The sequence below is a fragment of the Notothenia coriiceps genome, unplaced genomic scaffold (assembly GCF_000735185.1).
Source record: "Notothenia coriiceps isolate Sejong01 unplaced genomic scaffold, NC01 NC01_scaffold00037244, whole genome shotgun sequence".
NCBI lineage: Eukaryota > Metazoa > Chordata > Actinopteri > Perciformes > Nototheniidae > Notothenia > Notothenia coriiceps.
The window spans coordinates 1,324,072-1,337,758 of record NW_011369945.1 but is presented as its reverse complement, the minus strand read 5'-3'; the positions used below and the strand labels follow the sequence as shown (position 1 = coordinate 1,337,758).

The window sequence follows — 13,687 nt, the reverse complement described above, 5'->3', positions numbered from 1 at the left end:
CTGCACAATCTGTGCTGTTGTATTTGCTGTAAAGTGTCTTTACTGTAGGGTATTTTTATTATATGTACAGCACTTTGGCTCGACCAAAAATCGTTTAAAAATGTGCTATATAAATAAAACTTGATTTGATTTAATAGGAAACTAGAAAATGTACATTTGTTTAGATTCAAGTAACATCCTTAAGACACTTGGCAATCGTTTTATCAATTGTGTATTTAACTTATTACATATAATGATATAACAGCCAAAAGACAAATTAATTTTTTGCAGAAATGTAAATGATGCAAGTATTTAAATCACTGTCAATTATTCTCATGAGGTATCTGGAGCACTGAATACTGGATGGACAAATCAGTGAGCTAGATTATAATGATACATAATATCGACTTAACTTCTTGCTGCAGTTTGTTTTGGAGAGTAGAATGTCCTCCTGAATGTGACCTTTAGTTTGTTTCTCACTGCTCTGTTGCTCCATGAAATGCAAACAGTTAACTTCACTATAACGGCATGGATTGCCTATTAATGTGTCCAAAACATGATAAATGATCTTCACTGTAGCACAGACTACCTCTAAGATATACCAGGCCTTAGATATGGTTCACGGTTCGTTTATTTAGCTTTAACAAAGATTTAAAGGTGATAAGTATTTATATATTAGTCACATTAATTCATATTATTTCAGATCACTAAGTTGATCGTAAGAAAAATGTATTTTGACTACAAGATATTTGTGTTATGTCTTGTTTTAGGACACATTTTCAGTTTTCTTTCCGTTATAATACTTTTTCCTTAAAAAAAAGTATTTGCATACAACCTTGTAATATGTTGGAAGAGAATAGTGAAGAAAAAGTTTATATTACCTACATTTTTGGCACAATAATGACGATTCAACTAGCATTTAGTACACGTAAAGGACACGCTTGTCAACTGAAACAGACATAAAAGTAGAAAGAAAAATGTTAAAATCGATGGATAGATACTTTATTAATCCCAATTTGGGAAATTATTTTTGTTACAGGAGCAGTGTGTTCAAGAAACTAGATTTACTCAGAAAAGATCAAATTAATTTTGCACCGTTTGTTGTCCTAATGTGTTTTAAGCCTGTTTTGGCGACTTGTACAGACAACCCATCTGATGTGTGTGTGTGCTTTCGATCACTTAACAGTAACACAAAACTCTCTCTCTATGATCACTATGGCCGGTAGAGTTCACCTTATGACGCAAATACTGCATCTTTAATCCATGCCTACCCCCAGCCAACTCCTTCTGTCTGCAGCTGAGCACCCGGCGCCTAATGCCCTGTGTTGTTGCCATGCCAGGGAGCCTGCTGTTGATATGTGGCATCAGGTCCACTGTTAGACCAGTTGATCCTTTGACAAAGGGGGGGGGGAAGACAAAGGAGGGCCACACTGCTGCAGGCAGTCCAATGCAGTGCGGAATGTATCAGAATAAGTAAGAAATTACTTTTGAAAGGTTTCAAAGTGTACAGTGTCTATTTATTGAATATAGAAAAGAATGATTGGCTCGCTTCACTCCACAGCACCAGTAGTGCCCATAAAGCTAAGGGGGATTTGTGATAAACAACACTTGTGCGAACTGGATTTCTGTTTGAAGGAAAGTCTCTTTGGCCACTACCCTATTGCCCATCAGGCCTTGCTCCCTGAATATCTTATTGTAAATGTCTTATGAGCACATCATGTCAAGGCCATCCCAGGGAGCAATAACAGTTTGAATGTATCTGAGCAGCACCGTGTGCATTTGCTGCAGAGGGGCCGTGCGATTAAAACCCTGTGCCCTCGGTCCCTCACTCTGCCATCAGTGAGCTCCATATGACCGCTGCAAACACACCTATCTCTGCCCAAAGATTATCTCCAGCAGCAGCAGCAGCCCTAATGACTTACATCATAGTCTTCAGAGCACAGACGCAGCAGACATGACCGTCTTCTACTGGATACAGACTGGTAAACTACTGCGTCATAGCTCTAACTTTTCTCACATGATAAACAAAGATACTGTGTCGTTGGTAAAATAAATACTAACACTTGCAAAATGAATAATAAATAAATACTAATATTGATAACTTAATAATACAATGCCTCTATTCACAAATTGTGATCGGAGGAAATGAACTATTATTTTAACCTAAAATGTAGATAAGCTTTTTGTTTGGTCAACTCAAAAGGGTCAAATTTCGTGTGCTGTCACCGGACAGAAAGAGAGACAGAGGGTGGGAGGGGGGGAGAATGAGACAGGTCCCCAGGAATTGATTACACCGAACAATGGCGTGCAGATCGAAAGCAACTTCGGCCGGATGGGGGAGATATCACACACTGAAGCTCCGAGTCAGAGACTTTCGTCAGACACAAAATCTATCTACAAAATCTCACTTACACTATGTGAGGGGAAAGGGGGGGGGTGTCTGCATTTGAGCTTGTGTGTGTGCTTGTGTGCTGGGGGAGGGGTGGTCGGGGGTTAAAGTGAGAAAGAAAAGGAGACAGCAACAGACTAAAGAAAAAGTGAAGAAAAGGGGGTGGGGATTGGCCGGGAACAATTTTTTTGTTTAAACCTCACCATTCCACTTTGAAAGATTTACTTTTACCATAAGTCACTCAGAATAAATTGTGTACAGTTATTGGAAATGGTGATCCTGTTGATTGAAGTTAGGGTTTTCATTGCAGTGACTAATAGTGCTTCTCAGTTTTGCCCTTTTCAGTGGGATCTGCCCTCAGCTGCTAAACACACACAAGCCCTCCTCTGTAGCTGCGGCTGACGTCAACCGTCACTTAGCAACAGCCTTTTGGTGTAAAAGCAGCAGTGCTGACACCGTTTTCAAAAGAGGCGCACAGAGAAAGACAGAAAGAAATTCAGAGAGAAAGAGAGACAGAGAGAATAGAGAGAGGACAAGTAGAGAAAGAAAGTGAGTACAATTTTGGTGAGGCTGCCGTGTAATGTTTGGATGAGAATTAATGCAATAAAGGAAAATAATTTAAATTGTAAAAAAATGTCATTTTCCACAAAAAGCTAGAATCAATCTTGTCAGACGATGCCTTCACATGATCACATAAAGCTTTAAGAATATTAATGGAAAGGATGATGTTATATCAATAAAGTTGACTGGAGACTATAAACAGTCATTAAAACCTATGGTATGTACTCACCAAAATAAAACTTGAATTTACTACATCCCTCACCTCATGCTTAAATTCCCACGGCAACAATGTACGCATGGGCTCACACCATATGTCATAGAGTCTAATAACCATACTATTACCAACCCTCGACCAAACCTACCCAAGATCTCTCTCGCTCTCACCCCGTCTCTGGGCTGAGCAAACAGTCAACACATGCAAGGTTCAACAACCTCATCCTGATCTGAAAAGCTCAGTCACCTGAAATGTTTGCATTGTTGGGAAAACCTTGTGGTGTAATAAAGGTGGTGTTTTTAATGTAATGGAAAGAAGAAAAGTATGGCATACTGATACAATTGTTGCAGGAAAAAAAGGTTTAATTAGCCTAATCTTAGTTGACGTATGTGGCCTGGCATCCCCCTCCCCATCCTAACATTTTGGGCCTGAACAATACACAAACTCAGCCACGGCTAAGCTTTGTGCAGACAATAGTACAAGCAGATAGCCGAGGTCAGGACATTACATCAAGGCACATTTAAACACAAAACAAATCATAGATTCGTCAAATAATAATCATAATAATGTTGAAGAAAGAAACGTAATAAGACAGTCAATGAATATTTAGTGAGCTCTCTTTTGATAGTGACTGTTAAAGACACCAGAGCCATTAGGCTAAGCTCTGGTAGACCTAACATGAAAACTAAAGAGCTGCAAGCTAATTGCTGGTGATCATGACGCAAACCGTTTCCAGGGTAACCCGAGTTTTGGAGTACCCGCTCCAGCATTTCCTCATCTGTTTGCACTCACACCAGCAGGCTGACAATGCAGCCGCTGCATCCTGTTTCACTCTGCAGTCAGCCAAACACACAGTACCTCGCTCGGCTTAACCCTTTCTACCGCTCCTGCTGCTGCCGCCCATGAAACATTAAAAGCAGATATGCAAACTAGTTATGACATTAAAGAAAGTAGGATGAGAAAATAATTAACATGTCTGTCACAGCAGTGCATCTGGATCCAATGACCAAAACACTCATTTAAATCGGTAGAATCCCAAAAAATAATACAATTATTTACATTTAAGACACCTCTTAAAGACCCATTATATTGTCAGCTGATTCAGCTCTAGATTTGGCATTCTTAAATGTTGAGCCACTATGAAAGCTACCTGTGGCAGCGATGAAGAGTTGCTAAGCAATGAATTAGGACATTTGGTCTTTATATCGCAACTGTTACACAAGGTCCTGAACATGGACGTTGACTTTGCACGTCACTCTCCTTCAACTGAATAGATCAGCTTCATATTTCATCAAATAGAGTTATATTATAATAATCAGCTCAAAGACAGATTAACACTTTCACTAAAGATGGCCATATTTTCATATTATATAACACCTGTATTATAAATTAAACTGCGGATGCCACATAAGGCTTAATTCTTTCAAGCTGTTTTACTTTCACATGGACTGAGAGAAATTATTCACTACATTGAAAATATAACATTTCCTTTTAATAGAATAAAAACACACTTTTAACTGCAGGTAACATCTTATTGGCTGTTATTTAAAGGCGGTGCAACTTCTCTCTGTAAATACAAAGATTGGAAGTTTATAAAAACAAATTGTTTTAAATTAAAGCAATTTTACTTATTTAAAAAAAGAAAGTGCAAAAAGAATATGAGCTACAATGCACAATTCAATTGTGGTGTTCTCTTAAGTGTTTATGACGCATTCTGAGCATGTAAGAGGCCGAGGGTGGCCCAGCATGCCCAACAAGGTTTAATTTAATTATCCTCTGTTCAGTTAATTGTTTAAAGCAAGATGGATTTATTTACATGCCATAATCAGCATGTGGAGTTTTAACTGTAAAATAAAACTCAATGTTTTTCTCAGCATATAAAACTCATCCTGAATCAAACACACAATGGCCAGACACGGTTTGGTTTTGGTAACAGCAGACAGTTTCAATAAATGCACTTTCTCCACAGACAATACAAATAAAGAGGCTGAGGATGCAAACTGTAAAAATAGTATATTGGGTACTGTTAGAAAAATAGCACTGGTACAATATACATGTTTATATTATTTGCCCATTAAGAAAAAAATAACCACAATTTTTCTAAATCACAAATCTGCAATTACATAATAAACCAAACATGTATCTTTCGATTTTAAAACAAAATTCTGCTCTTGGATTTAACACTTATTACTTAGGAAGATGTGTTCAATTATTTAACAACATACACTTACACCACTGTGCAGACAGTGTCAGCCTTAACACTTCTGTTTTTATTCAGTAAACACATTTGAATGTATAAAACAAGGAATAGATATTTTTTTAATTCTTAAAAAGCTGATAGCTCTGTATGATTTCTGGATGAATAAACTGAGTGGTTTTTCCGTTGCAACATTTTTCTCCCAAAGACTCTTTCTATTGCACCTCATCTGAAGACGGACAATTTCTCCCTTTCACATCAGTGCTGGAGGCAGACACTATATTCTACAGCGCGATTAATAAGACTTGGCATTTTTTTCTTCTTTGCAATCACCCTGTGGTACGTCACTGGGTTGTGACGTCAATGTTATATCATTCCACATGGCTTTACAGCAAGCGAACGTGACAGCTGAGAGCTGCTCTGCGTTTTCACTGCTCTCCCTTCCAACCTTTCTCTCTGTAGCCTGCTTCTCTCTTCTTGTCTGGATGGGGGGTTAGTTAAGTGTATTATTTACCCCTGCCTGCCCCCGTGGAGTGGTAACCACACAAAAAGAGGGCCTTCTCCCTGAATTGCACCACCAGCAATGCCTCTAGGTCTTACCATTGAAGTAAAGCTTTTAGATGTCTGCCACTAAAAGCCCAAATACAATAATCCTACATAAGAAATACTTTTGCCACTTTATCTACTTCAACTCAAAAATGATACCGGAAATCAGAGATACAACATGATTTAATTGTGTTCCAGAAAAACTGGTAATTCATGTTGTATGAGTCGAGTGACTCCTTGTTTTGGATATAATCATTCTAAGGAACAATTCGATTAGAACAAATGCGTTCGACAATGAGTGACCTGTGTGCAAGAAACAATTACATGATTAACAGACGTATTTAGGTCTCCTATTGAAGAAGAATTTAGCACAATAGAAGGGCACTGTTAATGCAATAAATCTAGGATTTAGTGCAAACCCCTGGCATTTGCAGTCAATCCATAAAGCTTCGGTTGTGCAAGAGGTTTTGAGTTACTGTGGCAAAACACACAACTGAGATTTGAAATTATCAGAGCAAAAATGAACATTCATTTCAGCTGGAATAGCATAATTGAGACAAAACATCTCCAACACTGTATAGAATGTGTTATAGTGCACTGAATGTTTGGCTTAAAAATTTGTAAATCATGTTTGCACCTTCACAGATTCAGAAATGTTCATCCTCTTTCATGATTTCTATGAGCAGTCTAAACACTTTTTAAATGCAGTGTGTATAATAGTAAAGGCTCAGATGGCAGCAATCATGAAGGGTGTTCCTTTCAAATCAGTCAGATACATTTGAGGATGGCACCTCGAACGAAAGATGTTTCTCAGCTACAGACAGTCACGAACTCTAACACAACACTGCAAAAGACAACTGAGAGGTTGATGTAGAATACAAAATAGAGCAATGTTATGACTTATAATGTGGACATAAAATGACATGATGTGTGCAAATCATAAGCACCTGTTCTCATTATTGTTTGGTTCTTGCCTTCTTGTCAGGTTGTTCGTTGAATAGTAAAAAACAAAAAGTGAAACAATCAAGTATGTCATACAATACATACAGTCCTCATTGATGTTAAAAATGTTTTAAAGAAGAATATACAAACTGACATCAATGTGATGAAACTATGAAGTATGAACGTTGTGCAATCAGACCATTGAATTTGAATATGGTGATCACTAAGACTGTAAAGATGTTACATATAACACTCCTTTGTAAATTCAGTTTTAAAATGTAACGCTGCATAGGGCGACTGGGGCTGCGTCGTCTTTCAACCAGAAGGTTGTGGGTTCGATCCCAGCCCGTGCAGTCAACATGTCGATGTACCCTTGGGCAAGATACTTAACCCTGAGTTGCTCCCGATGGCATGGCCATGTGAATGTGTGTGAATGTTAGGTCCTAGAGTAAGGTACACTGCTCTGTGTGAATGGGTGTGAATGGGTGAATGACATGTAGTATGTAAAGTGCTTTGAGGGGTCTTAAAGACTGGATAAAGCGCTATATAAGTACAGTCCATTTTCAATTTACCATTCATGCGCTTGTGGCGATATAGAGGTTATCAGAAAGAAAAGTCAGCTGAAACATACTGGCTATAGAACTTGGGATGGGCTGAAAATGATGACGATTTAAACACATGCTTGTCAGCACCAGGGCATGCCTATTCCATATCTATATGTTTTTCTGTCATTTGGTTTAGGAAGAACATTGATTTTGTCGTTAATTATTGGCATTGCTGCCTGAATGTGTGAATCCAGGGGAATCCATAACCCTAAATAACATTGTAAAGAAATTAAAAGAAAAGGTAAACAAGAGTTACATTTGCAATTTTAGTCTAATAGATAAATATTTGTGGCACGCCTGTACAGCCCTATTTGCATGTTACTATAGCATAAAGAAACACTACAATAACCTGCTCACAGAAGTATTGCTCTTTAACACCAGTAGTAGCTAAATAAATCCAAAGTGTACCATTAACTAAAACAATAGCAACAGCCTTTGAAACATAGCAGAGATGTTGATCCATACACTGTGTTTTATTTTTTCGCTTTGTCTACACAGTGCACATTATTGCAATTAACAACTTATTAATTCAATTCCAGTGCAGTAAAACCTTGACTATATATATATATATATATATATTTTAAAGAGGATATTCCCCAGAGCTCCCAGAATTGATTAGGTTTAAAAATCCCTGACAATTTTGTATTTTCTTTTCATCAGCGAGAAATCTGTTAGTTATACCGCATGAAATAAAAGTACTGTTGCTGTTATTACCTGCAGTATGATATACAATCCACATCAATAAAGGACGTTGGTTAAACAGTTGACAGCATATTTGTTTGGGGTGTCCTTCTATACAATTCTAATCAGTACCTGACAGTATTACATAGCCAAAGTGTAACATTATAATTATCAAACGGCTGAAGATGTTCTGAAAATTGTGAAAATGATTTCAATTTATGTATAAATAATTTTAAAAGCAAGTTTCAAGAATGAGTTCACACATGGACATGTTATCCGGGACCAAAACATCCTTACTTTCATCTATGATGTCAAAACTTTAAACAAATATTTTGATGATGAACTTGCCGTGTATAACACCTTGTGACTATTAACAAAAAAAACGCCCCCACTCTCTGCAACTGAAAGCCACAAACACAATGAAGCTCTTGAACAGGGGAAAGTGGGGGTGCCTGGTGTGCAAAATGCGTGTGAAGATGAAGAACATGTGTGACATCACCAGTGAACCCTGAGTGACTCCTTTGCAGTCTGCCTTTGTGCCTCTTTTTCGCTGCCTCTGACGCAGAACCGTGTCATAAATACTGAGAAAAATCTTCATTTCAGAGAATAACCATTTTTAAGATTTGAGAACATCAACAACTGCTCTTCTCTACATTATGAGTTTAACCACTAATATTGTAAGCCATCATACTATTCCAGTAAGATCCATCCCAGCATGCAAAGGAAAGAACACCTTAGACAGGTTGACAGTAAGGTGCATCACAGCCATTATATAAACACACATCCGCACCAACATTCACCACGTTGACATAAAGGTGTCTTAGCATGAGGCTGGATAATCTTTTCAATTTTGTCTATATTTTTCCTCAATATTGATTAAGACGCCTATCAGATATTCATCTGGTAATTCAACACATTCACTAACTACCAAGTTTTTGTTTTCCCACAGTTTCTATACAACTGAACAGTTTACGTTTGTGCAATTTCACACAGTGTCAAATAAAGTCAACAGCTTGATGGAGATGTGGTAAGGCAAATTAGCTTACATGGTCTGTTTAGTTAAATAAACAGAGTCCTGTTTTTTACACTCCAATGGAAAATAATAAGGTGTAGTACTTTTCATTCAGTTGTAAGCTTTGGTGACCGCATTTCTGAATATCTCAACACTTAGTACTAAAAAATATGTAATTTAATTTAAGTTTGAATTGGAATCCCATTATTAAGATTGTTTCTGATATACAACTAGCGCTGAGATTCTTTCAAAAATATTTCATATCAGAATTTCTGTTGAAGGATATGCTTGTTGTCATCAATTTGAACTATGCATCACAATATCTCTCTCTATATATATATATGTTATATTTAAAATCAATTATTATATTGCATGTTTGCCCAGCCCCATACAATGTTGTCTTAGTTCATATAGTTTATTTGGTAAAATGAAGTGCTTGCTGGGATCTTATTTTTGCAGGAAAAAGCAAAAGGTGAAATGGTGTATGGTGTTTATCTATTTATTTATTGTTTCATGCTCTTTTAAGGCCTTTGTGACTGCTAATCGGCTAATAGCCTAAAAAATGAAGTGGGAAAACAACTGCTGGAAAAAGCAAAACTGAGGCGCACGTGAGATACAATTTAGTTCTCTTATCGTCTCTTTTAGTTCTCTTATAGCAAAGCTGGGAGGACTCAAAAGCAATGCAGGTGTTGTTGGCTCAGTCAACTGAAGAACTATATGTTTGCTTTAAAATATACTTTAAAATAATATTGACAGAAATGTTTGCTTTTACTGTATCTACACAGAAATTAAGACAGCAGCTTGTATCAGCTCTTTCCTTCACAACTTATTATGTGCAACATGATAGTTTTCATTTAGAATGGATATCACTTGATATAGGTGTTGGTTTACAAAACAAATGCAAAGTAGTAAGGAGGATAACCTTGCAAGTTACTGTATGTAAACAGACTGGTTTTGTACAGCTTGTGCTGGCTTGTTTATACAAGCAAACAAACAAAAAGAAGAAACACCCGCTGAATGTGGACACTGAATTATCCCTGCCAGGCCTCACCATTATTTTGTTTTGTAGACTGCTTTAGTTAGGTGGGACTGTAGGCCACAACACTTGCTTTGCTCCTAGTTGTGTTGTTATTGTGACAGCCTGACACTCATTTCATTGATTATCTTGTATATTGGCTTAACTTCACAAATTAATATATTCCCCCCCAAAAATGTAGATAAACATTGCTGATTTCAAGTGTTTAAGGCAATTAAACTGCACATCTGAGCACCTTCATCCCACAGGTTTTACCCCATATTACGAATGTCGTTTAATTGTATCTGATGTATTCTAATTCATGGCAGATAAAGTTATTATATTTTATTATATTATATGAATTTCTGATAGAAGGCTGATTCTTAATTTTAAGTATGTGTAGGCTATAAAACACACCTTTTCATAATTTGTTGAAATACAGAAATGATGCAAAAGCTAATATACTACTTCTAATGACCAAATGTAATCTTATTAAAATATTTTACCAGAAAAGCTCAACTACCAGGAATGTACTTATTGCATCTAATAACTGTGTTAAGCTGATTTAGTTCTCAGAGGGAATGTTCTTTTTCTTCAGCAGTCAGTAGTTTGATTTGCTTTGAGAGCTTTATCATGACATAATAAGACTGGGTGTTTTCCTCCTCTGCTGCACATGTGCACTCGGGGTAGCAGTGGATGATCAGCGGGCCTACTTTAGAACAATAACAACAGACACGGTCCTGCAGGGAGCACCTACCTGTTCTCTGGATATGCAGGGAAGCGAAGGTCTGCGAGGCATTTTACAACTGCCATAATAGCTGGTCGACGTTTCCCCAAGTGAAACACAACTGGACCTTCTCCTAGGTCTGATCACTGGGACCTTTTCCTCCGCGGTGGAAATCCCACCCGGTGCTTCCCTCGACGGGTAGTAGCGGTCAAAACAGAGCCCCAACAGGGAGCCCGAAACCCCCGCAAAGCAGGCGAAGAGAGGTCGGAGCAGTGCAGGCAGACCGCTCAAACTTGTGAAAGAAACCAGCCACACAACGCTGGCAAAAACCAGGATAAGAACACTGTGTTTGAGTTTCAGAGTTGGAATCAGTGTGAGCAGACCCACACATCCCAACACGAATAACAACCTGCCCACCATTTGCATCTGGTGTTGGTCCTCTCCCCATTGCAAAAACCGCAAAACAAAAAAATCCCCGAGGTAACACGATGCTGGTAGTGACAGGAGCCAACATTTACTGCTCTCCTTCTTTTTCCTCCTCAGGTAAAAGGTGAGAAAGAAAAAAGCACATCCTATGCTGAATAAAGGACTGATGGACTGGGAGAAGCCCGACAAAAAAGTCCGCAAATCCCACAGCGAGTCACTTTGCAAGCTCCTAGAAATGAGGAAAGAAACTGCGAAGAATACAAACGCGCCGACGTAAAGGGCAGATATCTTTAACAATTTTGAATTAAGAATGTCTTCGTTGGAAAACCTGCACACGTTAAACAAAAATCCCCTGTGATGGTCCTGTTTGAGAGGGGTGACGCAGCTCTTCACATAGCCGTTCCTGAAGCCCTCTGAGCTGTTTACACTTCCAGCTCCGTCGTGGTGCCTTGTTTTACTGTGCAAAAGCTCTCCTTCCTCCCGTGCAGACATGGCTCGACTGTGCCTCCTCGTATCCACGCTAAAGTCCCCCTCTTCTAATATTCACGCCGTGTTAACGCTGAACTACATGACAGCAAATGCACTCCATGGTCACTCAAACGTGCTCCAGCACTTGGACTAAAGAAAGAAGGTGAGATGTTGTTTTTACAGAAAAGGGGCTCCATGTCGCCGCCTAGAGGCCACACACCTCAGTGTTTCGTAAATGTGGAGCTCTGAACCAATCCTGAGCTGCATCATTATTATAACCTACCGTAATGTAATCAAATCACTGATCCGCAGTTAATGAACACACTTTTAAAACGTTTTCGTCGAAAAGAGAAAATGGCACCAAAACTGACACTTGTTTTCCATACTGCCCTCATGGAAAATGTACAGTCACCTTTGCATAAAGAAAATCCACATTTATATAAAATAATGTAGCCCTGTTGCCCTATACAACATTTTAATAGCCAAGGACAGTCACTTTTTGGAGTCAGCATTGTATATAGGTTTTTAACATGGATTGATCAGTTTACCTGGTGTTCATTGAAATGTAGCTTGCCTTCTACTGTGTTTTTTAAATGCTTTCTGGATGTAGTGCTTTGTGTTTTAATTTACACATTATAATAGCAGATCTTGCACATGCAAGCCGAAGAAAATGTTCTGCTATTTTTTTTGGCAAATAAGTAGACAGTTATTTTCTATTCTATTTCAATATTTACAACCTTCTAAATTGTAAGTGTATTTGTTTCAGGTATTTATTTGTCTATGTTAATAGTAGACACTTTGAATATGACTATTTTAAATAGACAATTGACTTTAGTCAACAGTTCCGGAGTTTGTCACACTTTTGAATGTGACTACATTGATTCGCATATGTTTTGCATAAGCCTGGAAATAGTCTATTTAGTTTTAAGTAAAGTCCTATTTTTTGTGTTAATATTATTTGTTTTGATCAGAAGTGTCACCATTGCGTGTCGCTGCATCATGGTGCTCTGGGATCGTTTGCATAGCCTGCCTTCAGTCTGGTATGAAGATTATCGATTTAATAGATCAGCAAAACAGTGTAACCGACTTTAAATGCCGAGTTGTGGCAACATATCTAAACAAATTGTTAACGTATTTTTGCGATAAAAATGCACAGACAAAGGTTGAGTTGATGCATGTCTGACGAAACATGGCCAACTAGTACAAGCTTCCCCATAAGTAAATTAGCTTGTTGACATCCTAACATCAACATTGTAACATGATAGACCCAGGAGTGCCTGAATTAAAGACTACTATTGATCCATGAGAGCTGCCAACTTGAACAAACACGTTCATAAAAGTACAAATTCAAATATACGGCTAATATCTCAACCTAAATAGTCGTATCAACGTTAACAAGTTGACAGCATTTAGATAAACCTCTCTAATGTTATTAGTTTACACCTGTGTACCTGCTGTGAGAATAAGTCAAAGTAAAAGCTAGGCAGTTAAATGCACATTTCCTTACAATGCATGCAGCAACAAACATTTTTCATATATTTTACAACAACTCACCTGGCTTGCCAATAACTCACTGCTCTAGTTTCTCTTTTGTTAACTGACTTATAACTTCTCAAAGTAAATTTTACAATTATGTTTAATTGAATGTCTTCTTGCAACCAAAATGTAAATAATATCCCACTTTTATATTGTGTTAGCTGTAATTCAGCCCATAGTTTTTTATTTGTCAGATAGTTAACATATTTTTTTCTCACGGTCAACTTTTATATTTCAATCTTTTTGTTCTATTTGGAGATGTCTGGATTGTATAATTTTTTACTTTCCACTCTTTTTTATTTCTAATTATGTGTAATAAGAAAATAAAACAAAAATAAATCCCAATGTTTGATTAATAAAGTATATCTTATCTTATCTTATAATGAACC

The 13,687-nt window shown here is 37.6% G+C and overlaps 1 protein-coding gene across 3 annotated transcripts in view; it reads right to left on the bottom strand.

Annotated features, from left to right (window-relative positions):
* The window catches only part of pde3b (phosphodiesterase 3B), a 50,616-nt gene extending 38,672 nt beyond the window's left edge, over positions 1-11,944 (bottom strand). For 2 of the 3 annotated variants that reach the window (XM_010793172.1, XM_010793173.1), the window contains exon 1: positions 10,899-11,940. In XM_010793172.1, the coding sequence (XP_010791474.1) occupies positions 10,899-11,786 (888 nt within the window). In that variant the 5' untranslated portion in view covers positions 11,787-11,940. Of the gene's footprint in view, positions 1-10,898 lie in introns of all 3 variants that reach the window. The other variant, XM_010793174.1, reaches the window with a different exon arrangement.
* Between the last annotated feature and the right edge of the window lie 1,743 nt (positions 11,945-13,687).